This window comes from Pithys albifrons, chromosome 7, assembly GCF_047495875.1.
Source record: "Pithys albifrons albifrons isolate INPA30051 chromosome 7, PitAlb_v1, whole genome shotgun sequence".
NCBI classification, from domain to species: Eukaryota; Metazoa; Chordata; class Aves; order Passeriformes; family Thamnophilidae; genus Pithys; species Pithys albifrons.
Genome location: NC_092464.1, coordinates 19,165,948 through 19,189,740, shown reverse-complemented (window position 1 = coordinate 19,189,740; position 23,793 = coordinate 19,165,948). Strand labels below are relative to the sequence as shown.

The 23,793-nt window shown below is 49.1% G+C and overlaps 2 protein-coding genes and 1 long non-coding RNA gene across 4 annotated transcripts; 2 read left to right on the top strand and 1 right to left on the bottom strand.

The window, feature by feature from the left end:
• Positions 1-3,228: 3,228 nt before the first annotated feature.
• COMMD3 (COMM domain containing 3) lies at positions 3,229-6,615 on the top strand. Its single transcript, XM_071560166.1, has 8 exons — positions 3,229-3,382; positions 4,134-4,245; positions 4,352-4,415; positions 4,529-4,563; positions 4,870-4,930; positions 5,015-5,071; positions 5,168-5,227; positions 6,253-6,615. The coding sequence occupies exons 1-8, from the start codon at positions 3,250-3,252 to the stop codon at positions 6,310-6,312; spliced, it is 582 nt and encodes a 193-aa protein (XP_071416267.1). The 5' UTR covers positions 3,229-3,249; the 3' UTR covers positions 6,313-6,615.
• A 1,580-nt stretch (positions 6,616-8,195) lies between these two features.
• BMI1 (BMI1 proto-oncogene, polycomb ring finger) lies at positions 8,196-19,233 on the top strand. 2 transcript variants are annotated; one of them, XM_071560164.1, is made up of 10 exons: positions 8,196-8,657; positions 13,653-13,786; positions 14,187-14,283; positions 15,018-15,073; positions 15,191-15,241; positions 15,502-15,610; positions 15,701-15,746; positions 16,271-16,369; positions 16,772-16,852; positions 16,943-19,233. In XM_071560164.1, the coding sequence occupies exons 2-10, from the start codon at positions 13,675-13,677 to the stop codon at positions 17,270-17,272; spliced, it is 981 nt and encodes a 326-aa protein (XP_071416265.1). In that variant the 5' UTR covers positions 8,196-8,657; positions 13,653-13,674; the 3' UTR covers positions 17,273-19,233. The 2 variants fall into 2 exon arrangements, with proteins under 2 accessions (XP_071416265.1, XP_071416266.1); XM_071560165.1 differs by lacking the exon at positions 8,196-8,657 and adding an exon at positions 13,295-13,376.
• Positions 15,354-21,233, bottom strand: LOC139674055 (uncharacterized). Its single transcript, XR_011698261.1, has 3 exons — positions 17,508-21,233; positions 16,843-16,976; positions 15,354-15,701 (listed from the first exon to the last, which is right to left on the bottom strand). It is a non-coding gene; the product is annotated as an uncharacterized lncRNA (long non-coding RNA).
• Between the last annotated feature and the right edge of the window lie 2,560 nt (positions 21,234-23,793).

Sequence of the window (23,793 nt, the reverse complement as noted above, 5' to 3'; positions counted from 1 at the left end):
ATTTTCCTGGGTTTTCTGCGGAGTGCAGACTCCTTTTCTTTGATTCTATGATCATGTGAATACAATGTTTTCTCTTAAGATACTAATCCAGCAAGAAATTAATTTTGTGAAAAATAGTTACTTATTTTTTACTGTTCTTATCTGGTTAAAACATTTTATTTAGTAGAATATATTTTATAATAAAGAACACTCAATACTGAATTAAAAGAAAAGTTCTGGGGGCATTCCATTAATGTGTGGAGGAAACTCTTGGAATTCAGTGATGATTTTGTAAAAAATGGCTGTTAGAATATCAACATATCACTGTCTCTTAACTCTGCGAAAGAGCAATACATGGACAAAAATTACTAATCTGAGACTTTTCGGAAATACTTATGCCAGTGCTTAAATTTTATGACTTAGTCTTCTGGACAGGCTAAGAGATTTCCCTTAATTTTGAACAGTTGAATTATTTTGTTTTGACTAACAAAGTGAAATCTGTAAAAGTTACTAGCCTGCACGGGCTGAGGAAGTTTGTTTTCCTGATTAATTAATATACAAGTATTAATGCATTTCCTTAATATTTTCTTTATTCAATATAAAGGTTAGATTTCTCTTGGAGATTTTAATTAATAGGGCTTTAAAATATATATATACTCTGCACAGGTAGTAAAATCTGATGGTAATCTGACAGTCTGGATCCATTTCAGAGAGAGAAAAAGAGAGAAAGAGGAAAAGGTCAGGCTGAGAAGATGGGTAGAGGAATAGATTATATAAATTCTGTGATGAAAATTGCAATGAAACTTACATATACTTCATAATTTTGCTATGGATCTTTAGCAGTTGTTTTGCCTTTAAAGCTTTGTGTTAATTCATAGATTTCAATATGCTATAAATGATAAGGAGATGTTGAGGAAGAAATTTCTGTAACATGAGATCATAGCCTATTTCTATATATTCTGTATATTTCTAACATTTTTGGGGTGACTATCCTTTTTTATAGCCTTGGTATCTTTACCTTTGTAATTCTACAGCTCAGAGCTCTATCCTCTCCTCCAGGTTATGGCGTTTCTTCTCCATTTTATGCTGCCTTTTCTTAGGTATTTTGTCTATATTTGACAACCATAACAAAAAAGAGAGAAATACTTATTTTGTCAGCCCACCTCCCTGTCGCCATCCCTTTCTTGTTTCTGGAAAAATAAAAATGACTGGGACCTCTGTCAGCCAGAACTCGGAAGCTTGGAGCTTGTCAATTCAGTGGTATTAATTTTTATGCCAACGTATCAGGCCAGTGGCAGTACTTCAGATCACACTCCAAAACTCTCAGTTTCTTCTCCACAGTGTCATGAGGCCTAAAATTGTACACAGGGAGTTAGAACTGAGGGCCTGATCCTGCAGCCAGTATGATTTTCCTCTTCACCTTAACTTGGGCACAGTTAAGATCTGGGTATACAAACACGGGTTTTTACAACACGGTGACCAGAAAATCCACAGTGCCAGAAACCTGGAGGCAGAATCACTCAATAGCTGTGCTCTGTGAAGTGGGTGGCTGAGCTTGCATAAAAGACTAATTAATTAATACTACAAAAATATTAACAAAAAGTGAAAAAGAAAAAAGTTAAGTGATTATGTCAAATGTAGCGTGATTCCTCTAAACATAAAATGTGATGTGGTAAGGTGTGATAAAGTCTAATCGTAGTGCTCTTCATGCAACAAAGTTTGCACTGGCCTCCAAAGCTGGACTGAGCTCTTGGATGATGGATTGCAATTAGTGAGAGTGATGGATACAAAATTCCAAACAGCTTTTTGATTAAATAATCTATCAATCAATTATTGTGAATAGTTCAGATAAAATGAAATATGTTTGTTCTTTTTGACGTTGTATCGACATTATTTTGAAATCATGAATCTGGTGGAGGCCCCTAGCATTCAGTCATATTTTTTTCAGCTGAGCAGTGTTCAACATTGAATTTTGCTTTAAGAAATATTCAGCAGAAATATTTGTTCAATAAAGAAGGCCAGGTAACATTTTTGTCCATTCAGAATAGACATACATAAAGAAAAAAGTGAAATCTAAAACATTTTACATACTTGAACTCCAAAGGTTGTATACATCATGATCCACGTGGTATAGTAAGGCCTTTACCTTTGTTTTACTACATCAGTCAGGATTTGGTCCTTAGCTAAGATATAACCACATTTCATTGTTTACTTGTAAATTACTAACTTTAGGATTTTTAAGGACTATGGCAGTATTTTAGTACATAAAGAATAAAATGGTAACACAAGAGGTTAATCCCTCACATGAAGAATTTGATTTTCCTGGAGATGTTTTCAGACAGCAGTTGTGTGCTTTTACTAAATTACCAGCAAAGGCTGTATTGTCTGTCAATATTCTTTATATGTCAAAACACGCAAAGCCTTTACCAAAATATGACAACCATCTTGGTTAGAAAATTAATTTTATTGTTAAGTTCCCATTTCAGAAGGCCATAGCCATAGATAACAAACATGTGGCTTGATATGCACATCAATAGCCACGGTGGGGAGGGGATGTCTGGTGATACACACAGACATTCCAGAAGCAAAATAACATTCTTCACTGCCAGAGTGGTTAGGCACAAGAACAGGCTCCCCGGGGAAGTGATGGAGCCACCAAGCCTGGCAATGCCAAAAACCTGAGTGGATTGTGGTACTTTGGGACATGGTTGTGTGGGCATGGTGGTCTTCGGTCCAAGGTTGGGCTCGCTGGTCCTGGAGGCCTTTTCCAACCTCAATGATTCTATACAGCAAAAGGGTTAATACTCCGTCCCTGACATTTTGAATGAGCAGGCAGCGCGTCCTGAATTTCTGGACTGCGAAGTTTCACATCGGTAGAGGTGTATTTATATATACGGGATTAGGGATATTACGGATTTCACGAGATGGGAGCACTTTTAGATTCACCGAAGAGCTGATCCCCCCGCCCCAGAACACACCCGTGCGGCGAACCCCCCGCGCACAGCATCGCCCTCTGCTCCGGACCGCGGGGGGGACTCTGACCAAGGAAGGGGGAAGGGGTGGGGGGGGGGCCCCTCTGCGGGCGCGCGCCGGCACACTCCCCACCCGCGCGCCCCCCCTCCCCGCGCGCGCCCCACCGACCCCCTCCCCGCGCGCCCCCCCCCAAGCCCCCCCCCGCCGCGCGCGCCCCACGGCGGCGGCCCCGCCTCGCGGCCGCGATCAGCTGCGCGCGCGTCACGTGGGCGCGTGTCGAAGGTCACGGCGCCCACAATGGAGCTGTCGCCGTACGCGCAGGGCGGGTGGCGGCTGCTCGGCGACCCGCGCCGTTTCCCCCGCCGCCCCTTCGCCGCGCTGCTCCGCGCCGCCTTCCGCAGCCTCCTCGATGACCCGCAGGCCGCGCTGGGTAAGGCGAGGCGCGGGGGCGGCGCGGGCCGCGCAGGCGGGCGCCGCGCTCCGCCCGTCCCCGCGCGCCGACACGCGTGTCCCCGCGGGGCGGGACGGCGGCCCCGCACGCAGACGGGGCGGCTCCGCCCGGGGACGGCGCCAGGGTGCCGCTGCGCGGGGTGTCACCGCCAGTGCGCGCCCACCTCTCCAGAGCCCCGAGCCGGGCCGGGGCACCCGCGCGTTCGTGCCCTCGGCAGGGGCAGAGCCGCCCTGCCGTCCCACGGCAACCCCCCGCGTGAGGGTGCGCGGCCGTGCAATTACTCTGCGGTGCTAATGACTCCGCGGCCGGTGCCGGGGGCTTCAGCTCTGCGCCTCGCTATTAACAGGCTGCTGGGACCGCGGACGGGACTTGGAGAGGAAATTGTGGGTTTCCTTCTTTCCTTTTTGGCTTTTTTTCCTTTTTTTCCTCCCCCCCCCCTTTTTTTTTTTTTTTTTTTTTTTTTTGTTGTTGGGAAGGAGATGCAGAGGCGGCGGGGCGCACAGCGCCGCACGGCCCCGCCTGGTACGGCTGCCCCAGCCGGTGCTCAGCCTCTCACCTCCTCCACCTCCTCACACCTTGCTGCTTGCGCCGTCCTTGCGCTCTGAAACACCAAATGTGTTTTATTTTGAAGTTTTGTGGGAAAGATAGCGTCCAAAGGGCGAGCAGCGGCCCCCAGTACCGTGTGGTGGAGTTTGGCAAGTAACTGTCATACGTAATTAATTTATTTTAGACGATCCAGATCTGAAAGATATTGACCCTACAGTATTAAAACATTGCCATGCGGCGGCTGCAACGTGTATTCTGGAGGCAGGGAAGCAGAAAGCCGACATATCTGCTATAAGGTATTCATTACTTGGAAGCTACACCAGTTTTCTAGTGGTTGTTACTTAAAAGTGTACTGCTGAGTTAATGTTAACAGAAAACTAATAAATTCTTTTTCCCCCATAGCACATGTCTAGAAGACTGTAAACTGGATAAAGAGAGAATAGAACAATTTTGCACCGAATATCAGGTTTTAAAAACAATTTTAACATAATTTTAACATATTAATTTTTTTCCTCTCATAGGAGTTTATTGAACCTAGTACATTTTTTTCTTTTTTCTTTTTTTTTTTTTTCTCTCCAGAAAAACAAGGATGCATTGGAAATCCTGTTGGGAAGGTAGGTCTTCAGCACAGAGAGACACAGTTTCTATTACACTTAGTTTGAAACTGTCCTGGAAAAGACTTTAGCAGACTTTAGGTGATTTAAATAAGCAGTACTGTTCCTTAAAGAAAAAAGTACACTTTTAAAAAACTCCAGAAAACAGCTGTTGAAACTTTTCTTCATTTGGAATTCCACTCCAAAAAAAGCTTTTTTGAGCATTTCAAGAGTCATTATAAGGATCATGAAAAAGTTCTTTATTGATGGACAGCTTGAGAAAATGACCTTTTAGCATAGGAAACTTGTAACTGTTGTATCTTTCAGCATAGGCAGATCTCCTCCCCATATAACTGATGTGTCTTGGCGCTTGGAATATCAGATCAAGGTAATTTTAATACATTAAGGTGTTTCCTTAGTCTGATTTATTGCTGAGACATAATTTTTTTTGTGTTCTTTGTTTTTAATTTAGAACAATCAACTTCATAAAACTTACCAGCCTTCCTACTTGCTGACCTTAAATGTAGAGGTACTGTACTCCCAGCACACTGAAAGGAAAAAATGTCATTTCATGATTGCTTTAAATAAAACAGACATTGTTGTTTTTGTTGTTTTTTTCCTTCAGAACAGTGATTCAGGATCACACCCAGGTGTTAGTTTTAGTTGTACGATGGAGCAATTACAGGTACTTGTTTCCTTCTTCATTCTGTGCTTAGTTCCAATTGTGGATGTAAATGTTTATCAACTTGCCAATCAAAATGAAGTCACATATACTATTATTGAAAAAAAAAGTAATCTGGTACTGGGAGGATAAGAGGGAATCTTCCTTAAAAATTATCCGAGTGTATTTTTACTGACTTTTCAAATAAAGATGCAAGGTAACTGATTGTAGTTGTGTGGGGGGTAGTTTACATAAGTGCATAAAATTTTGTCTATTTTCCTAACTGTAATCTATATGTGTATTTGGGAAGAGATTTATCTGGACCTCTGATTTCCCATGCCTTAGAGAAATTATTCAAAAAGCTCGTTCAGTGATTTAAATATGTCATGATTAAAAATAGAGGACAAACTGAAGGTTCTTCAGTGGTGTTAATGACATGTAAGAAAAGTACTGAAACAAACGTTAATCTTTGTTTAGCGATTTAAATGTGTAACTGAACAATAGAGGTATTGTAATGCTTGAAAGTGACCAAACTGTGGAGGATTGGGAAGAGGGGTTGGGGGAAGAGGAAAAGCAAGATATTAAAACTTTAGGTTTACACCTCCTCTTTTTAAATGTGTGTCTCAAAAGTCATCCTTTCCTCACGTGTTTCTAGTCGGTTTGCTGATGAAGCAAAATCTGGCATGCTTTGGCTGGAGAATGGTCCTACAAAATTACACTCAAAATATTTTCAGTGTTTTAGAAATGCACGTAGTACTTCAAAGCCTGGAGCGGATGTCAGTGTTAGCCATCGTGGCAGTACTGATAAAATCTACGTGTTAATAGTAGTGATCTGTTTTAGGGGCAAACACATTTCCTGATGTTCCACTTTTCTGACTACATTGTAAAATACGGAGCTATTTATTTACTTGCTGGCATTGTTCATCAGTAGCAACATTTCTGGTACAAGATGCTGGTTTCCCTTGCCTGTCTGTGTAAAAAAGTGTTCTAGTCCTCTAGCTGACCTTTTAAAAAATATGTTTATTCTAAGACAATATTTCATCTCTTAGGATTTAGTTGGAAAACTAAAAGATGCTGCAAAAAGTCTAGAAAGAGCAACTCAGATGTGATTGAAGGAAAGTGTCAGCCTGCTGAGCTGAAGTACTCGCATTCTTAAGAGTGTCTTCTAAATGACAAATGTCTTTCATCTCTTGATGCAAACTATTCTTTTTTTAAGCCCTTGGATGTGAATTAAATGAACCGGTTTTTTTACGGGCCGCACTTGGTATTCCTTGCTGTGTAATTTTTTTTTATTAACGCTTGTTAACCCTGTTGTGTCATCAAAGCATTCCTTCTGTCTTATTTTGTATATTTTTACACTTGTCGCTGCTTATTTTTCTCTGTAGTCTAATAAAAGTTGATTCGTGCCTGTTCTGCAGTTTCTATGGGTGAATTAGCTGTACCTAAAAGTAAGATGCTAAACGTTAGATCGGCTCAGTGAGGCGAAAGCCCCTTGCTCCGGTGCCGCGGTTGCGGCGCGTTTGTTAAATCGCCCGCCGTGCTTTGTCATTTCACTCCAGCCGATCTTAAATCTCCCCTACGAGTAAAGCTTGGACCCCGGCGCGGGTGGCAAGAAAGGATTCAGTTTAATCGCGGTGACTCGGGACGCCTTGCGGAAAGCCGGGAGTCCGCGGGACGGAGCGGAGCCGGGTGGCAGCTCCGGTTCGACGGCAGGGATGCTCCCCGGCTCTGCCGATCGCCTTGGGCCGCTCCCGGCATCAGTGGTCTCCGCGGAGCCACTCGCCCTCGCCGGCAGGTGCGGAAGGACCGCGCCGCGGCGCCCCCGTCTGCACCTGCCGGCGAGAGCGACCGGCCCCGCGGAGGATGCGCGGCGGCAGAACCAGGATTTTTCCTCTTCACGCCCGAGCTGCGGGCGGCGTCTTGTCCTCGCCGGCAGCCACCGCCCGCGAGGCTTTCCCCGCTTTCCCTGCTCCCGGCTGCCCTGTCTTCCCCCGCGGGGAGCGGGGACTCCGTGGGTCCCCCGCCACACCCGCTCCCGCCACCCCGCGGGGCGGAACGTCGGCCGCGCGCCCCGAGGGCTCGGCCGCCTCGACGCCGGCGGCCCCGGGCGGGCGGGAGGCGCACGGCAGCGCGCACGCGGTGGCCCGGGGGGCGCGAGGCTGCGCTGTGGCCGCCCCCGGGGGTCGCTCCGCGGCAGGACGGGCCGTGCGGGGCCGTGCGGAGCCGCCGCGGACGGGAGCGCGCAACAAGTGCGCGGAGGGAGGCGAGAGCTGCGGGGGCAGCGTGATGGGAGGCGTGTGGGACCCGCGGGTGTGCGAGCGGGGGGCAGCGGCGCGGGGCGGATGGAAAGGGCAGCGCCGGACAGAGCAGGGGGCGCGCCCCGCGGAGTCCCGGGGGACGGGCGGGGGTCGGGGCAGGGGTCGCGGACGGGAGCGGAGGCGGCGAGGGCACGGGGCGAGGGTGGGGAGCGGAGGGGCTGAAGGGGGACGGCGGCGCAGACGGAGGGAGAGCGGGGAAGGAAGGCGGGAGGCAGCGCGGCTGCGGCGGGCGGGAGAGGCGGGCGGGAGCCGCGGAGTGGGGCCGGGGGTCGGGCCGGGCGGGCAGGAAAAGGAGGAAAAGGAGGCATCGGCGGCGCGCGGGCGAGCGCGTGCAGGGCCGGGGGGAGGGGAGGGAGGGAGGGAGGGAAGGAGAAAGGGAGGAGGGAGGGAGGGAGGGGAGGGGGTGGTGGCGGGGGAGGGGAGGGAGCGAGGGAGGGGGAGGCGGAGGGGGAGGAGGCGGCCGGGTTGCGGGATTGGGTCACGGGGAGGCTGCCGGGCCCCGGCGGCAGCGCCGCTAATTCCCAGGCCGCCCTTAAGGAATGAGGCGCCCCACGTGACGCTGGCGGGGCGGGCGAACTCCGAGCCATTTTGGGGACGGTGTCAGTTTCCACTGTGTGCCTTCAGCGTTGCATTCTTCCCTCCTCCGCCCTCCTCCCGCCCGCCCGCCCGCCCGCCCTCCTTCCCTCCCCGGGTCCCCGCCACCAACTATGAAATAACAACAACAATAATACTCGTAATAATAACAATAATAATAAAAGAAGGAACGCGAGCGAGGCCGCGAGGCGGAGCGGGGGGCAGAGGGAGAGACAATGGGCTGGTGGAGAGAGGACCCATCCGGACCGGGGAGACTGTGCGCTCGCAGCGCCTGAGCCGCCCGGGCGGCCAACTCGGAGGGAGCGAGAGAGCCAGGGAGCGAGCGAGAAGGGCCCGCGAGGAGCGGAGGAGACCGGGCGTTCTGTAACTAAAATGAGCGGAGCGCAGCGGCGGCGGCGGCAATAAGCTTATTGCAATTGACAGCGTCTGCAGTTCATTTCAAGATGGCCGCTTGGCTCACATTCATTTTCTGCTGAACGACTTTTAACTTTCATTGTCTTTTTTGGCCGCTCCGATCATCACCCACCGGCTCCGTTTTCCGGGTACGTATGAAGCGATCTGTCGCCTTACCAAGGGCGGGGGGCGAAGGGGGCTCGGCGGCGGGTTTCGGCCGGTTTGGGGGCTGCAAAGGGGCGCCTAGGTGTCCCCCGAGCTCTCCGTATGGGAAAAGCGCTGACAGGCTGCTCCAGCCACACACACACATACAGACACGCAGCAGCAGCAGCCTGTGCACTCGCTCGCGTTACGCACCCACATTTGCAAATTTTAGTTCCTTTCTTTCTCCAGACGCCCCCTAAAACCTTTTTGTGCACATGGCCCCCGAGGAGAATATTTATATTTCCCGACCCTGCTGCCAGCCCAGCCCGAGCGCCCTTTGTTTAAAGGCAGATTTTGATTAAACAGGGACGTTCGTGAAATCTGGAGCTGCCTGGGTCAACTGATTTCAGTCCTCCCCGAAAGAAATGTGTCTGGGGGAGGTTAAAATGTCAGATAACGCACCCATTTTATAGAGACGGAGCCAGCAGGGGGTAGCGATTCTCCTGGGGGGGTTGTTAGGCGCCGGGGCGCCCAGCAGAAAATGTTATTAACTTAAGTTGGACAAGTACTTCTGTGAAATTGGATGGGTTGTAAGATGGCGGTTCCCAGTTGTTTCCAATGTCTCCTCTTACATTTCTGCTCTAAATGCTAAACTTTAGAGGTTCTTGCCTACTGGGAGAGACAAGAAGTGGCTAAAGCCGAGAAATAACTTTTTGGGGGGGGTAAGGATAGCAGTTTGGCTGCGATCTTGGGGAGCTGGGGCGTGTGGTTTGCTGGAGCCTTTGGAGCAAAGGTGATGTGTCTGCGGGACGCGGAGGGGGGGTGGTGTGTGTGAATTTCTTTTCTCTGGTTGTTTTTTTTTTTTTTTTTTTTGCCTGAGCCCGGGAAGGGTAAATTTACATGAAATCCTTTGTCAGATCTTAAAGGTGTCGCGAGTGGACTCCTCGTGCTGCTTATGGGCAGCTCTTGAAAGTTGCTGGTGTTGTGTTTTTATTATTGAATGGCCTTGGCAGTATATAATGCGGGATGTTTCTCTGTGTTTGCTATAAACATTTGCAAAATAATCAGGTAAAAATAAGCAGAAAAAATCGCATTTCTATAAAAGTGAGATAGTAACTTTTCAGCCTCTAGAAACTTTCATTCACTCCTCCAACTCTCCAGAAAAGTCGAAGAAAACCTGGGCATGTGTCCCCATTTGCAAGCTTGGCTCTAAAAGGATTTTTTTGCATAGTCTGTAGTGGTCAGAACAGCTTCTTTTATGGGACTGTCCCTAAGACCAGGGACATTCATTTGGAAATACAGTCCAGTAAAACTCCTTTGAGTGACTCTGTGCAGCTCGTCCTGGAAAGTGAGACAGACTTGTGTTGTAGTTTGCCAGAGACACGAAGTCTTGACCTACCTGGTCACTTAGATAGTACAAAAATAACATTTTAGTGTATTTTTAAAGTAGGCATATTGTGTCCTACGCCTAGTCCCAGGGAGGCGATTTTGGAAACTGGGATCCTTTTGCTCTCTGTTGCCCATATTCAGGTCTTTCCTCACTGCAGCGAGTTGGGCAGAGATATTTGAGCTTCGTGTGCCTTCTCTGAAAGAAGCGCCGTCCTCTCCTTTAAAACATATGTGGCCATTCTTAAGTGAAAAAGTAATAACAGGCTCGATAGTACAAGTGGCTCTGTCTGATAAAGGGTGAAAATGTAGGATGACGGCTGCTTTATTTCTGATGAGAGAGTTTTCCGAGAGAAGATGAGTGCAAAGTATACAAACCTACTCGAGCAATGCTTCTATTTTTTATGAATGTATTTTCAATTAGGGACTTGTCGAGCAAGGTTTGATAGCTTATTGCCTTTGTAGATTTTTAATAAATGTAGCTGATTCTTAGCAGGAGAATGCACTTCTGTTTTTCTTCATTTTGACATAACATGTTTAAGGCCTCTAAATAATCTGTTGGCTAGCAGTTTTCACTTCTAGCGAGTATTATCTAAGTATTTTATGTTTAGTTGTTCCCTGTGTCAATGTGTAAATATGTATTGTTCTGCTTAAGAGGCTGTTTATATTTGTGTGAAGTGTTGGCATTCGCCGTGCGATCAGCAGGAGCATAAAAAAGTTCTGAAAGGGTTTTCCTGGTACCAAAATATTAAGCTTAGGCTGCTGTAGTAAAAAGTGATGTGTTCGTGTTACATCCCCATAGGCACAGACACGCGTGTGCTTGTGCCCGTGCGGGTGACTTTTGGGGAGAAATTAGGCTCCTTGCTCAGTTCCCTGGAGAAAATCACTGATTTTCAAGATAACTCATAGCACGTTGAAAATGTGCTAACTTTGGGCAATAAATAATCCGCGTTTAGGGGTTGCTTCGACAAAACAGGTTTCACGGTTGAATTTAATCCCCCTCCATTTAGGAAGGGGCTACGCCTGCGTGAAATAAACGCGTTAATGTCTTGAAAGGTTTGTCCCAGTCTGTCAGGGCTGGGAAGGAATTCTCGGTCAGCCGACTTGCATGACCTCGGTCACTGCTGGATTTTTTTGGTTCAGATATTTATGAATTATAAGGTAGTGACTTGAACAAATAAAACACAGAACCGTGAAAGCAGCCTATCCATGTGTAAGTACCTAAAGGGACCTCAGAGCCGCCGGCTTCAGGGCGCTGGACTCTTCAGAGGGGAGTGCAGAAGCCCTGTCTCCGCCTTTTCTGGGGAAAGCAAAACCTCGGTATGAGTTTAAAAGTAAGAAGCAGAGGGTCAGGGACCCTGGAAGCGACATTTAAACCACAGTACAATGCAGCGGCCGTCTTGCTTTCCCTTTCGGGTCTGGGAACAGCTTTGGGGACCTGGTCTGGCTTGGCGCTTCTGGCACTTTGATTTTCTGTGTGCTGGCCGGCTATGGTTTGTTGCTGAGAAGTTTTATCTGCTGCTCACTCGAGGGTTCTCCTGCAGCAACCAGAGAAGTTTTCTGGCTGGGGTCACTCGCTGGCGCTGTGCACGCTTCTGAGGAATATTGTACCCCTGTCCTGGGCAGTTTGGCCGACGTTCAGACCTTTTAGAAAGCTTGGTGTGTTGGTTTTTTGGTTTGTTTTGGGTTTTTTATTCCCCGCTGCCTAACGTCGAAGTTTGCGAGTGGCTGGGGGGAACCTCGCATCTTAAGAATACAGTGCTTTGGTGAGAAGTGGCTTGCAAGCTCTGCCTCGAGAGAAGTGGAGACCAAGAACAGGACCTGGTGTGTTGGGAGCACTGACCTGGGGAAATTAATAGCTCGCATTGGAGCCACGTTGTTACATTACATTTTTGAGGATCTAGTTGATAGAAAATAATTTACCCTGCAATTGACGTGGCTGACAGGGTTTTTTCCTCGTGTATACTTTCCCCTTTATCTCTATTTCCTCTCATTTTAAACAGTATGTGTGCATCTAGCATTGGTGCCAGTGCATCCGATGGGGGTTTATGGGTTTCAGACTGTGAAAATGACATTTGTTTTTCACTCTTGTCGCTGCATTGTGTTGGCAAGGTGTTGATTTAGCTTTAGGAATGATCTGGTCACATGGTCCTTCGCATGTTGTCACTAATGTACCGTTTTAAGTCGGTTTGGGCTTTTCCCCCCTCCCGGTGTGCTTTATTGCTGAAAACGGGGTTTGCTTAAGGATTCGGAGACTTGTTTTCTCCCAGCCGAGCATCTTAATCTGGAAATCTCTTTCCACCTTTTGCAAAACTTTGCACCGCGCTCGCTTCGTCCGCGGGAGGATTTTCAAACGAGAGTCAAAACGGGGGGAAGGAAATAAAGAGAGAGAAAAAAGAGTCGGGGGGGGGAGAGAAAGGAAAGAAGGAGAGAAATAAGGAAAAGGGAGAAGAACGGAGCGAGGATGCCGGCGCGGTGGAGCGAGAGCTGGGGCTCGGCACCCCGCCGGCGGTGCGGGGGGCTCGGTCCGCGGGAGCGCGGCGCGGTTCGGCTCGGCAGAGGGAGGGAGGAGCGGAGGGGGAGAGGAGCGATCTCAGACCAGCTCCTCGCACCGAGTCGACGTGGAGAGAGGCCCCTGAGAGGATCCGAAATGGCCGAGGCTCGGGAGGAGCCTCTGGCACTCGCCTCCGCCAGGCTGAGACCCCGAAGCCCGGGGCCGCCCCCGCCGCCCGGACTGCCCCGCGCCGCGCCCGGGCACCCTCCGGGCAATGCCACCCGACCCCGCCCGGGCCGCTCCCGCCCTCCCTCTCCCCTCCCTTCGCAGCCGGGCTCCCAGACCCCCGCGGGCTCCTTGGCTCTTCCACTCCCTCCGCCAGCCCCCGGGCCCCGCGTCCCACCCCCTGGCCCGGCCCGGCCCGGCCCAGCCCGCCCCCCCGGCCGCCCCCCGCCCGGCTCTCGTGTGTTCCCAGCGGTGGCAGGATGCCAAGTGTAAGTGTAAGTTGCTATAGCAACCCCCTCGGAGAGCGGAGCAGATCCGGATCGGCACCGAGCCGCAGCGGCAGCCGCCCGGACCCCCCCGGTGGGCCGGCCCCGCCGCCCCGGTGCCCGGCCCCGCTCCGAGGTGCGTGTGTCCCCCCCCGTCCCTCCCCCCGCCGCCCCTCCCCGCGCTCCGGAAATGCCAGGGCAGCCGCACCGGGAGGCGCTGGTTCCCCTTTGTGCTGCTCGCCGGCAGCCCGGTGCCCGCCGTGTCGCCCCCGGAGCTCCCCGCCGCATCGCCGCCGAGCCGGCCGGGGCCGCCGCGCCGCGGGAACGGCCCGTGCCCGCCGGGGAACAGCGCGGTGGGTGCCGCGGAGCGACCGCGGGGCTGCGCCCAGGCCGGCCCGGAGCGGTGCGGTGCGGTGCCGTGCGGGGACGCCCTGTCGGCCTCGGGACCGGCCCTCTCCCGCCGCCCGGCCCTGCGCCGCCGCCACCGCCTTCGTCTTCCGCGCTTGAGCTTCCCCTGCACTGGGGGATGCGATGCGATGCACGGGGGAAGGGGACGCGCCGGACCGCGGCACCTGGGACGCCACCGCGCTCGTTCCCGCTGACCGGTCCTCCGTCTGCGTGTCTTTCAGAGCCGCTCGTCGCCACGCCAAAATGCACCGAACAACCAGAATCAAAATAACCGAGCTAAACCCCCATCTCATGTGCGTGCTCTGCGGCGGGTACTTCATTGATGCAACAACCATCATAGAGTGCCTCCACTCCTGTAAGTACGAACGGGCGCTCCGCGTTGTTCCCCCGCCGCTTCCCTCCTTTCCCGGCATCCCGAGAACACAAAAAACCCCAATCCTCCCAAACCCCCCGAGGGACTCGGGACCGCCGCCCTCCACCTCCCCGACGGGCGGGGAAGTAGGTGTTCCGGCCGCGTTGCAGATTTTCTGAGGACAACTCTAAGGTCTTTGTTAAAGTAATAATATATGTACTATAAGCGTCTCCTTTTCATGGTAATTGCAGCTTATTTGGGTATTTGTTTAGCTTAAGCAGCGTGCTGCTGACAATGGACGATTTGCCCTAGCTTGCATAGTTTAGAAAATCGCACCTTTATCTATGCATATCTGAGTGGCACCTTCGAACATCACTGAAAGTCTGTCGTGTTTGACTTACAGTCTGTAAGACCTGTATTGTGCGTTACTTGGAGACCAGCAAGTATTGTCCTATCTGTGACGTCCAAGTTCACAAAACTCGACCACTTTTGAATATAAGGTAGGAGAAAGTTGCAAAGTGCACCCTCCATCTCTTATTTTGCTTTATATGGGGAGACCAGCAGTAGTCTGTGTCTATGTTGTCTCTTTGTCTGCGATTTAAATCTGAAAGGGCTTGTCAATTTACAAGCTAACTGGTGTGTATGCCCTCTCTTTCGAGCTTCCTCATTGATTGAAACTGAAGATTTCTCTGGATGGAGACAGAAAGTTTTTGTTGGTCTTTTTTAGCATAGGCCAGTCACTGATGTAATGCTTCTTCCCTCTCTCCCATTCTCACTGTGTTAAACCTTGTACACCCGACGGTTCTTGCCTCTGCTCTCTGTATCTCCCAGACATGCATCACTCCAGCCACAACATCTCGTCTTGAAAACTCTTGCTGCAAGTTTCCAAGCTAAAAGGCAAAATCCTTTAAGGCATCATTTGCCGTTCAGAAACATTTTTTTGTCAGCATTGCATTTTGCTCTCTTTACTTTCTAGGGAGGACATGTAGATTTTAAGGCCTTCCTTCAGTCTGAGAGAATAATTTTTCAGTTGAGGTACCACAGATGAGTTTTGGTTCAGAGTGGTATTTAGCACAGTGTTAGTCTGATTACAAGGTCCTGGAAGTTACACTTTTTATGACTGGCCTCCTACTTTACTTTATAGAAGATACCTTGTTGTGAAAGATTATAAGTGAGGATTAAAATATTACTTCACTTGCTTAATTTCATGTTTTGGGTTTGTTCTTTTTTCCAGGTCAGATAAAACTCTCCAAGATATTGTATACAAGCTAGTACCAGGCCTTTTCAAAAGTAAGTAGTTAAATCAGGCATTTTCTTCAGAAAAACAAAACCAGGGCTGCCATCCTATATCAATATCAGGAGTTACAGAGTAAATACTAAAAGAAAAATATATGCTTTTCCATCTAGATGAAATGAAAAGAAGAAGGGATTTTTATGCTGCTCATCCGTCGGCTGATGGTAAAATCTTCTCCTTCACAACTTTAATAAATGTAGCATTGACCTAGATGTTTTACTGTTTCCTTTTTAACTTTAGTGATGTATTACTGTCACAGAATTTCAAGAAGTAAAGTCAGCATAATAAAAGTTTATTGTTTTAACAGTTAGGTAGCTTTTATTCATTATCTTACTGTGAAAATGTTTTTTTCTTGTTACTGAGAATTGCCATTCTTCCTGATTTGAATTTCAAAATGTAAATTATTGTGGAAATTTCTGCGCAGCTGCCAATGGCTCTAATGAAGACAGGGGAGAAGTGGCTGATGAAGACAAAAGAATTATAACAGACGACGAGATAATAAGCTTATCCATTGAATTCTTCGACCAGAACAGGCAAGTTCCAGAATGGCAATATTTTATGTCTACCTGATTGATAGCAGCTCTATCTATTATTTACTGTAATTGTGTCACTTCTTCTCACAGACTGGAACGAAAAGGAAATAAGGACAAAGAAAAATCAAAGGAAGAGGTAAATAACTTTCATTTACTCCAAAGAAAACATATCACACACACACACAACTTTGGGGCAGGTCTGTAGTTGAGAAAAATAAGCAGGTATGTATATCTAGAAGAAAGGAAGCACACCTCCTATTATGGCACGAGGTACAGGAGAGGTAAAACATTTTCATACAGATATATATGTAAGCAACCTTTTAAAATTAAAAAAAAGCTGCAGTATTACTTTTAAATCAGAATCTGATATTTTGTAAAATTTTGGGGAAATATTTAATGATTTATTATTTTATTATAACCTAAACCCAGATTTAATGTGATACAAATATGTATGTATAAATTTAGTCACATTTTTTAATTACTTTTTCTAGAACTGAAATTTACCACTTGTTTCTGATGTGCCTTCTAAGGCAGAAGACGTTGATATATTATAGTTCATAATTTAATAAAGTGCTTTTTTTAACATAAAACGTTAGAATACAACATAAGTGGGAGTAATTGTGTGTTTCAGTAGACTGATTTTCTTTCCTATGCTATCAGGTGAATGACAAAAGATACTTGCGCTGCCCAGCAGCAATGACAGTGATGCATCTAAGAAAGTTCCTGCGGAGTAAAATGGATATACCTAACACTTTCCAGGTACCAATGGGGAAAGAGTGATTTTTTCTTTTAATTTTTTTTAAGGACTCATTTTCTCATTGCAGCCTGTTCCAGCAAGTGCTAACTGCCAAGTATTTCTGGTGTGTGCAATACATTGCTGGGCTTATTTTTAAAATATCTATCTGTAGAGTTTGGCAACACCATAATTTTTTTTTAATGCTCTAAATACTGAAGTATTAAGAAGTTGCTCGTTGGTGCATTTAAAATATATCCAGTAGATACGAAAGTTCCTTACTCTCTGCTAGTTTTAGTATAGCTTTTTGATTTGTTTTAAATTTTGTGATGTGTATGACATCAGGGCTACTTTCACCTCAGAGCAATCATCTGATAGGGATTGAATGCCTGGATGCTCCTTAATGCAGGGATTCATATCTTGAACAGATCGATGTGATGTATGAAGAGGAGCCTCTGAAGGACTACTACACCCTAATGGATATTGCGTACATCTATACCTGGAGACGGGTGAGCATCTCTTCAGTCTGTCTTCTCTGGAGGGACTGCAGGTCATGGCCTGGGGAGGGCACTTATCAGGGTCTCCCTTTTGCTTTGCAGAACGGGCCTCTGCCCCTGAAGTACCGGGTCCGACCTACTTGCAAGAGGATGAAGATCAGTCACCAGAGGGAAGGCTTGAATAATAGTGGGGAGCTGGAAAGTGACTCTGGGAGCGACAAGGCGAGCAGCCCAGCAGGAGGCATCCCCTCCACCTCCTCCTGCTTGCCCAGCCCCAGCACCCCGGTCCAGTCTCCTCACCCCCAGTTCCCCCATATCTCCAGCACCATGAATGGCACCAGCAGCAGCCCCAGCAGTAACCACCAGTCCTCCTTTACCAACAGAGCTCGGAAAACATCAATAAATGGCTCCTCAGCCACTTCATCTGGTTGATGTGTCAACCAGGCTACCGCCCTCGACCCTCCTTTATATAGATCTCTCCATGCCATTACAGCTTTATAGATGCTAATCCATGTGACTATCATCCAAATTGCTTTCTTTTGTAGTAACACTGAACTTGGCTATAAAAGGACTAGGTGACATTCAGGATGGACGTTAATGGAAACGCAAGATTGAAATGTAAATTGTTTTCAGAGGACTGGGAAGCAAACAAAAGTTACATCTTCACCTGTTCTGAGTGATGTGGAGTTGTTTCTGTCCCCATCATCTGGAGTCAGGAGTCTCCAGAAGTCAATACAAATCCCGGGAAGTAGTTTGTTAATCCAGACTAACTCCTTCATTGCATTCTCTTCAATTGTTATTGTTCTTATGCTGTTTTGTGAACCTGTAGAAAGCAAGTGCTTTTTCATCTTGAAATACAACAAAATTGAAAGAATATGCATAGAAAATGCATATATGTAGCCATGTCACTGTGAATAACAATTTTTGCGTATTAGCCATTTTGATTCTTATGTTGCATCTTTTACTTCTCTGTTGCTGCGCAGAACCGATCAAAAGAAAAGTAAACTTCAGTTTTACAATCTGTATGCCTAAAAGCGGGTATTACCGTTTTATTTACTGACTTGTTTAAATGATTCGCTTTTGTAAGAATCAGATGGCATTATGCTTATTGTACAATGCCATATTGGTATATGACATAACAGGAAACAGTATTGTATGATATATTTATAAATACTATAAAGAAAATATTGTGTTTCATGCACTCATGATATGGTTGTTAAATTTCTAAACTGGTTCGACCCTTGCAGATGCCACCTGTTTGAGCTTTGCTCATACTGCAAGAAACACTTTGTGTGTAAGAGCTACAGTATTGGGAAAGCACATTCGAGTCTCTGATAAGTCAGAGGCAATTGGCAATCTTAAAAGGATTTAACTCACTTTCTCTTTTTTTTTTCCAAGTGAAATATTTTTACTTTACCAAATATTGAAGTGATAGAGTGAAAAAAATAATCAAGGGACATGGAAGTCTTTGACCTGTTTGATAACTTTTTTATTATTTAGTGTGGTGGGACTGTGTTTTTGAAAGCACATGGAATCATTATAGAAGCCATAAACTATTTGGTATAAACTTTAAGGAACCAGCAAGTGGCTGGATGAAGGCATTTTATCTAAATTTGTTTTAATATATATGTATATGGTACAGTACTAACTTCATTAAAATTTAACAGGTACTTTAATATTTCCAGTAAATTGTGGAGAATGCCTTCTCTTTAATGGCCTGCAAGTAGGTGCATTTTATTAGAGGCTTCTAAGAGTGGGGCTTTTTCAGTAGAAGGAACTTTTCCACCATAAAATATGAACAGCCCAGACATTTTCAGTTTGTGCTTTGCTTTGGTCGAACTTTGTGTGTGCTCATCACCCATCAGTTATACATTTGTGAGGGTGTTTATTCTATATGGATATTGTTTCATGTTTGTACGGAAAAATTGTAGTTAAACATTTCATTGTCTTCAGTCTGCAAAAGAAGCACAATTCTTATTGCTTTGTCTTGCTTATAGTCATTAAATCATTACTTTTGCATATAAATTGCTGTTATTTGTCCTGCTTGTTTTTATAGACCAGGTGATTGCAAATCCTCCACAACGTTATCGCTTATTGATGTATATGTCTTGTTAAACAAGAGTTGATATTTTTTCCTGTAGTAAACATGTACAGTTCAATTTCAACAGTAAAAACTTCGGTTTTATATACACGAATAACTTTCATTTATAGCTGATCAAAGAAATAAACAAATAAAAGGGATAATTCATTGAAAAGTAGCAAATTACCTCTGTTGATAATGTGTTAAGGGACAAGCATCTATGTCTCATGGGAAGTGTTTCTGGGTCTACCAAAGATTTTAGTGAACAGAACAGTATAGTGTACTACAATAACAAAGGGAGGAAAAGCCTAGAAGTTGCAGTGACTTGTTTTGGTTGCCTGTCTTGAAAACATTTGCTGTTCTTTATTTGACCCCGATTTATTCTTGAAAATAAGCAAATGGTGCATTTTCACATCCCTGTCAGCCACAGGTTTAACCTCCTATCTGTACAAACTTAGCCCGTGTTAAACTGCACTTCCTGGGAAGGGAAGCACTTGATTTTTGTGATGGTGTGTTCCATGTTCTGCATATGCTGCCCTGGATTACTTTTTAAAGTCTCAGTGGAACTAAATACGTTTTAATATAAAGAAATATCTCAACTCGACTGAATGTCTATCTTGGTACTAGTCCCTCAACAACATGAGTAAATCACACTGTACTGCTTGAGCTATTTCACCCAAACCCCAGCACTGAACATGCAGCAGAGGCTTGTACTTTAGCACACTGATCAAATTCTGCTTATTTATACTGGAAGTAGCAGTTAATCACAACTTCTAGCATGAATACGAAACTATTCTCGGTCTTGATGGAGCGTCCATGAAGCACTCGGCAATGAAACAAGAATTGGGTATTTCCCTTCGAGGTTTACTAAGCTCTTACAGCACATTCGACATCTCCCGTCTGAACAAGAACAAACGTTCTCAGTAGCTCTCTTGCTGAGCTGCAGAAGCCGCCGAGGATGTTTGTGCTGCCATGTGAAACTTTTGTTTTGCTGCTGGCCCTGCGCAGATGGCACTACGATGCGTATATACTGCTAAGCACAACTGGGAGGACGATCAAAGATAGCATCTTGGTGTTCTACTAGCGAAGCTGCTCTGTCAACCTTCCCGGGTTCAGAATACTTTCCTTTGCAGATACATAGCGACCGCGTTTCCTGTTTGGAAAGAAATCTTCGACCGGTACGTGTAAGAATCTTTTCGTTATCCGACGTTGCGTTTATATAGATGGAAGGATAAAGCCGAAATCTGCTGCGTTTTCGCGAGCTTGTTCAGCAACCAAAATGATCAAGGGTAGAGGCAGGAGTGGTCTGTGCCCGCTGGAAAAGGATGTTTTTCTGCCTTCGTCTGACCAAATTTTTCGCCCTGGTTCAGCCGCATACAGCTCCAAGCAGCGTTTTGATGCCCGGCCGGAATGGGGATCCAGCCCTGGGGAAAGCAAGGGAGAGGAAGCCTGAATCGCTCCACAGGCTTCTGGAGAAGACAGGCAAAAACAGGGAGAAGGAATGCAGAAATACGCGAGGAAAGAAAGAGAAGGAGCATTACGAACTTGCTGAGCCGGTACGGTTGTCCCTCAGCACCGAGCACTCCTCTCAACAACCTGCACCGCTGCCTTCACGGGCATCGCCGGCAAATTCCCGACACCGGCAGCGTCCCGCGGGCAGGAGAGAAGAGCGGCGGGCGACACGGCCGCGGTGCCGGGGGCTCGGGCAGCACCGGGGGAGTCCCAGAAAACACTGCGCAAAGACGACGTTTCCCGATTTTCGGATGGGGCACGGTAACCCGACGGCAGAGGTAGCGGCAGGCGCCCTGCCCGACAAGGCGGTGCCTTTGGTCCTCTCCCCGCGGCCGCCGGGGACGCACCGCCGTCACCTCCGCCGCCGCACCGCTGTCCCAGGAGTCAATCTTTTCGCTGGGGATTTTCAAAGCGCGGCCAAAGCAAGTCTTCCCGTGGTCAGTACCGGGGCGAATCCTTCTTCCTTTCGCCTCCACCAGCCTTGCCCCTCTTTTCTTCTTCGCCGTGGTCCCGGACCGCCGGTCTCTTTTCCCCGGCGGCAGAGAGCTGTGCTCCTACTTTCCAAACATCGCTTCTGGACTGTTCATCTCTCACCACTCAGGAACTCCTGCAGTTCCGATCTTTACCACCAAAACGGCTGACGAGGATCGGGGTTGTCTCGCCGTGCCGGGCTCTGGTTTGTGGCCCCGGCGCGGGGCGGGCGGTGGCGGCCCCCGCCGCAGGTACTACAGCCGGAGCCGGGTGGCGGCGGCCCCGCAGGGCACCTCGCATCCTCCCAACTTTAATACGGTGAAATTCTGAGACAATGTTTACTCAGATAAGTGTTTCCTGTTTCCGCTGTTAATTTTTAACGTTCTTGCTTCTACTCCGGGTACTTGAAACGGATTTCCTTTATTTTACTATAAACAGTTTCTTTTTCATCTTTTCTGCCCGTCTCCTACCCGGAGGACGCCTGGAAAAGAACCTGCGCTCCCATCCCAAGGTCTGCGGATCTTTGCTTTCCGCAGCTCGAAGTCGTTGCCCCGCTCCGGGAGCTCCGACCCATGGTTGATTTGTGTTTTATTAACTCAAGAATGGCAAGGATTCTGGCAAGGATTCTGACAGCGAGGATTTTTTTCCAGCTTTGGCTCCCTCAGCCCTTTTCCCCACGACCAACAGAGGAGTCCTGCCAGGACAACAGAAAAACTTGTAAAGCCCACTGTGGACCCATGCAACTCTCGGTCTCGCCGTCTTCGGGGATGGGATATTTGTATTTATTTAACAGTGATGATGTGGACTAAAGTAAAAAACTCTCAGCAGTGTCGGTAACGGGTACAGCACGAAGGACACGTAACATCCACGGCCAAGGGGGCTTCTCCCTGCCGGGGCGGGGCAGGCAGCCGCGACGGGCAGACAGCGGCGGCCGCAGGAAGGCCGCGGCGGCGGGCGCTGCGTGGGGGTGTGCGGACCCCGCGGGTCCCCCCGTCGCCGGCGGGGCGGCTGCTGCCCGCCCCAGGAGCGCAGCCCGAGGCTGCAGTTCGGCTGCGTTTGTCTCCGCGTAGCCTCTGCGGGTGGAACGCGGCTTCTCGGCCCGGCGTGGGAAGGCGGCGGCGGGTGCCGCCGGTGCCGCGGGCACGGCCGGGCCCCCGGGCCGCCCCGCTCCGCGCCCCCCGCGCCCGGGCAGAGGCCATCTTGCGCCTGCGCACCTCTCGCGCCCGCGGAAGTTCCCCCCGCGCCGCCAGGTTCGAACGGGGCTGCGCGGGGCGCGCAGAGGGACCCGCAGTGGGACGGGACGGGGGCTCCGAGCCGCGCCTGCCGCGCCCGCCCCTCCAGCACCGCACCAAAGGCCTCCGCCGGCGGCCGCAACGGGTGCGCCGTCGTGCTTTGCCACTGTCTCGGGCCGGGCCGAGTCTGGCCAGGGGGCGGCGGACACGGCCGGCGGGCAGCACCCCCGGCCGCAGCCCCCGCACTGCTCTGCGTCCCCGCCTGCCTTCCCCCGCCTCCTGCCCTTCGGGTGCTCCAGCCAGCCCGGACATCTGGGGGTGTATGCATCGGGACGGCAGCATTCCGGGCTTCCCAGATGCAGGGCGCCGCAGTCCCGTGTCCCCGTCGGCCCTGCCGCAGGCACACGGCCTCCCGCCGAGGCCTGCCGGCATCAGCCCTTCCCAGGGCACGGCGGAGCCCCGGGGCGCCCCGACCTCCCCCAGAGAAGGAAGGGGGCCACAGTAACCATTTGGCTCATCTACTTTCGTGGCTCGCAGCTGAATATCGCACCTCGTCTAGAGAGATAAAGGGTAGTATGCTCTCATCGCCAGGGACAGGCAGATGCCTTCCCCGCGCCGATGCTCTCAATAGTGTGGTGGGGTTAATTTTTCTGGGGGGGGGGGCCGGGTGGAATCTTCCCAGTGGTAGGAGACACTTTCCAATAGCAGAGGCAGCCAGGAGCCCTTCCCCCCTCTAGCCCTTCGCCGGACCCGCTGACGAGGATGCCGCCGGTATCTCTCGCGCGTCGCATCCCCGGTGGAGAAGGCCGAAGCCGGGAGGCACCGCCCCGCATCCTGGGGCCTCCGCTGAGCCCAGAGCTCCCAGGCACTGCTGCCAACTGTGGCATTTCTTACTCCTCCTCTTCCATGTGCTGAGGATGCTTGAGAGTTGCCTCCTCGACGAAGCACTTTCTCATTTGTGAGAGACATCGAGCCAAAGACTCTGCAGCTGATGGAGGCCTCTGAAATGGGCTGACACTACTAAAAAAAAAAAAAAGAAGAAAAAAACCCCTAAGCCCACTAAAACTAACCACTACCAACAACAAAAAGCAGCCCCAAACCCACTGAAGAAAACAACTCCCAATAAAATAACATCAAAACTCCACACTCCACCAGAGAACCCTAAAACAGCTCGCATTCACAATGCCAAAAGTTTAAAGGGGAAATGATAGAAAAAATCCAACAAAACAAACAACAAAATAAAACCCAAAAGAATGCCTGCACAACCAAACCGAAGAAACACAGAAAGCTACGCTCACAGGATACTGAGTGGAAGGTGTTGGTATGTCCAGAGTACAGTGGTACTGAGTGAGTGAAGCCCTTGCGAGGCAGCTCTCACTGCGCGGGGTGCGGAGCGGGCGCACACCCTCTGCATGTTCCCGGCGACCACAGCTCCGCCCGGCCAACGGGTGCTCCAGTGCAGCGGGTCGGGACATGTCTCATCAGGAGGGATGGCACTTTGATTTCTAGGTTGGGATAGGATGGCTGCAAAGGGCTGCGGCTGCAGCCCCGGCGTACACCGCGCTGTTGCTCTCTGGGCTGGGGCTCTGCTGCCGGACAGGCGGGCGCGCAGGGAAAGCCCCCGGGCACCGAGGACCTGGCAGCAGCCGGTACCGGCA

Excerpts from the sequence above, each read along its gene's own strand:
- COMMD3 (XM_071560166.1), top strand. The coding sequence starts at position 3,250 with ATGGAGCTGTCGCCGTACGCGCAGGGCGGGTGGCGGCTGCTCGGCGAC. Across the intron at positions 3,383-4,133 it reads TGACCCGCAGGCCGCGCTGG|ACGATCCAGATCTGAAAGAT; the intron begins GTAAGGCGAGGC and ends AATTTATTTTAG. Across the intron at positions 4,416-4,528 it reads AATTTTGCACCGAATATCAG|AAAAACAAGGATGCATTGGA; the intron begins GTTTTAAAAACA and ends TTTTCTCTCCAG.
- BMI1 (XM_071560164.1), top strand. The coding sequence starts at position 13,675 with ATGCACCGAACAACCAGAATCAAAATAACCGAGCTAAACCCCCATCTC. Across the intron at positions 14,284-15,017 it reads CGACCACTTTTGAATATAAG|GTCAGATAAAACTCTCCAAG; the intron begins GTAGGAGAAAGT and ends TCTTTTTTCCAG. Across the intron at positions 15,074-15,190 it reads AGTACCAGGCCTTTTCAAAA|ATGAAATGAAAAGAAGAAGG; the intron begins GTAAGTAGTTAA and ends TTTTCCATCTAG.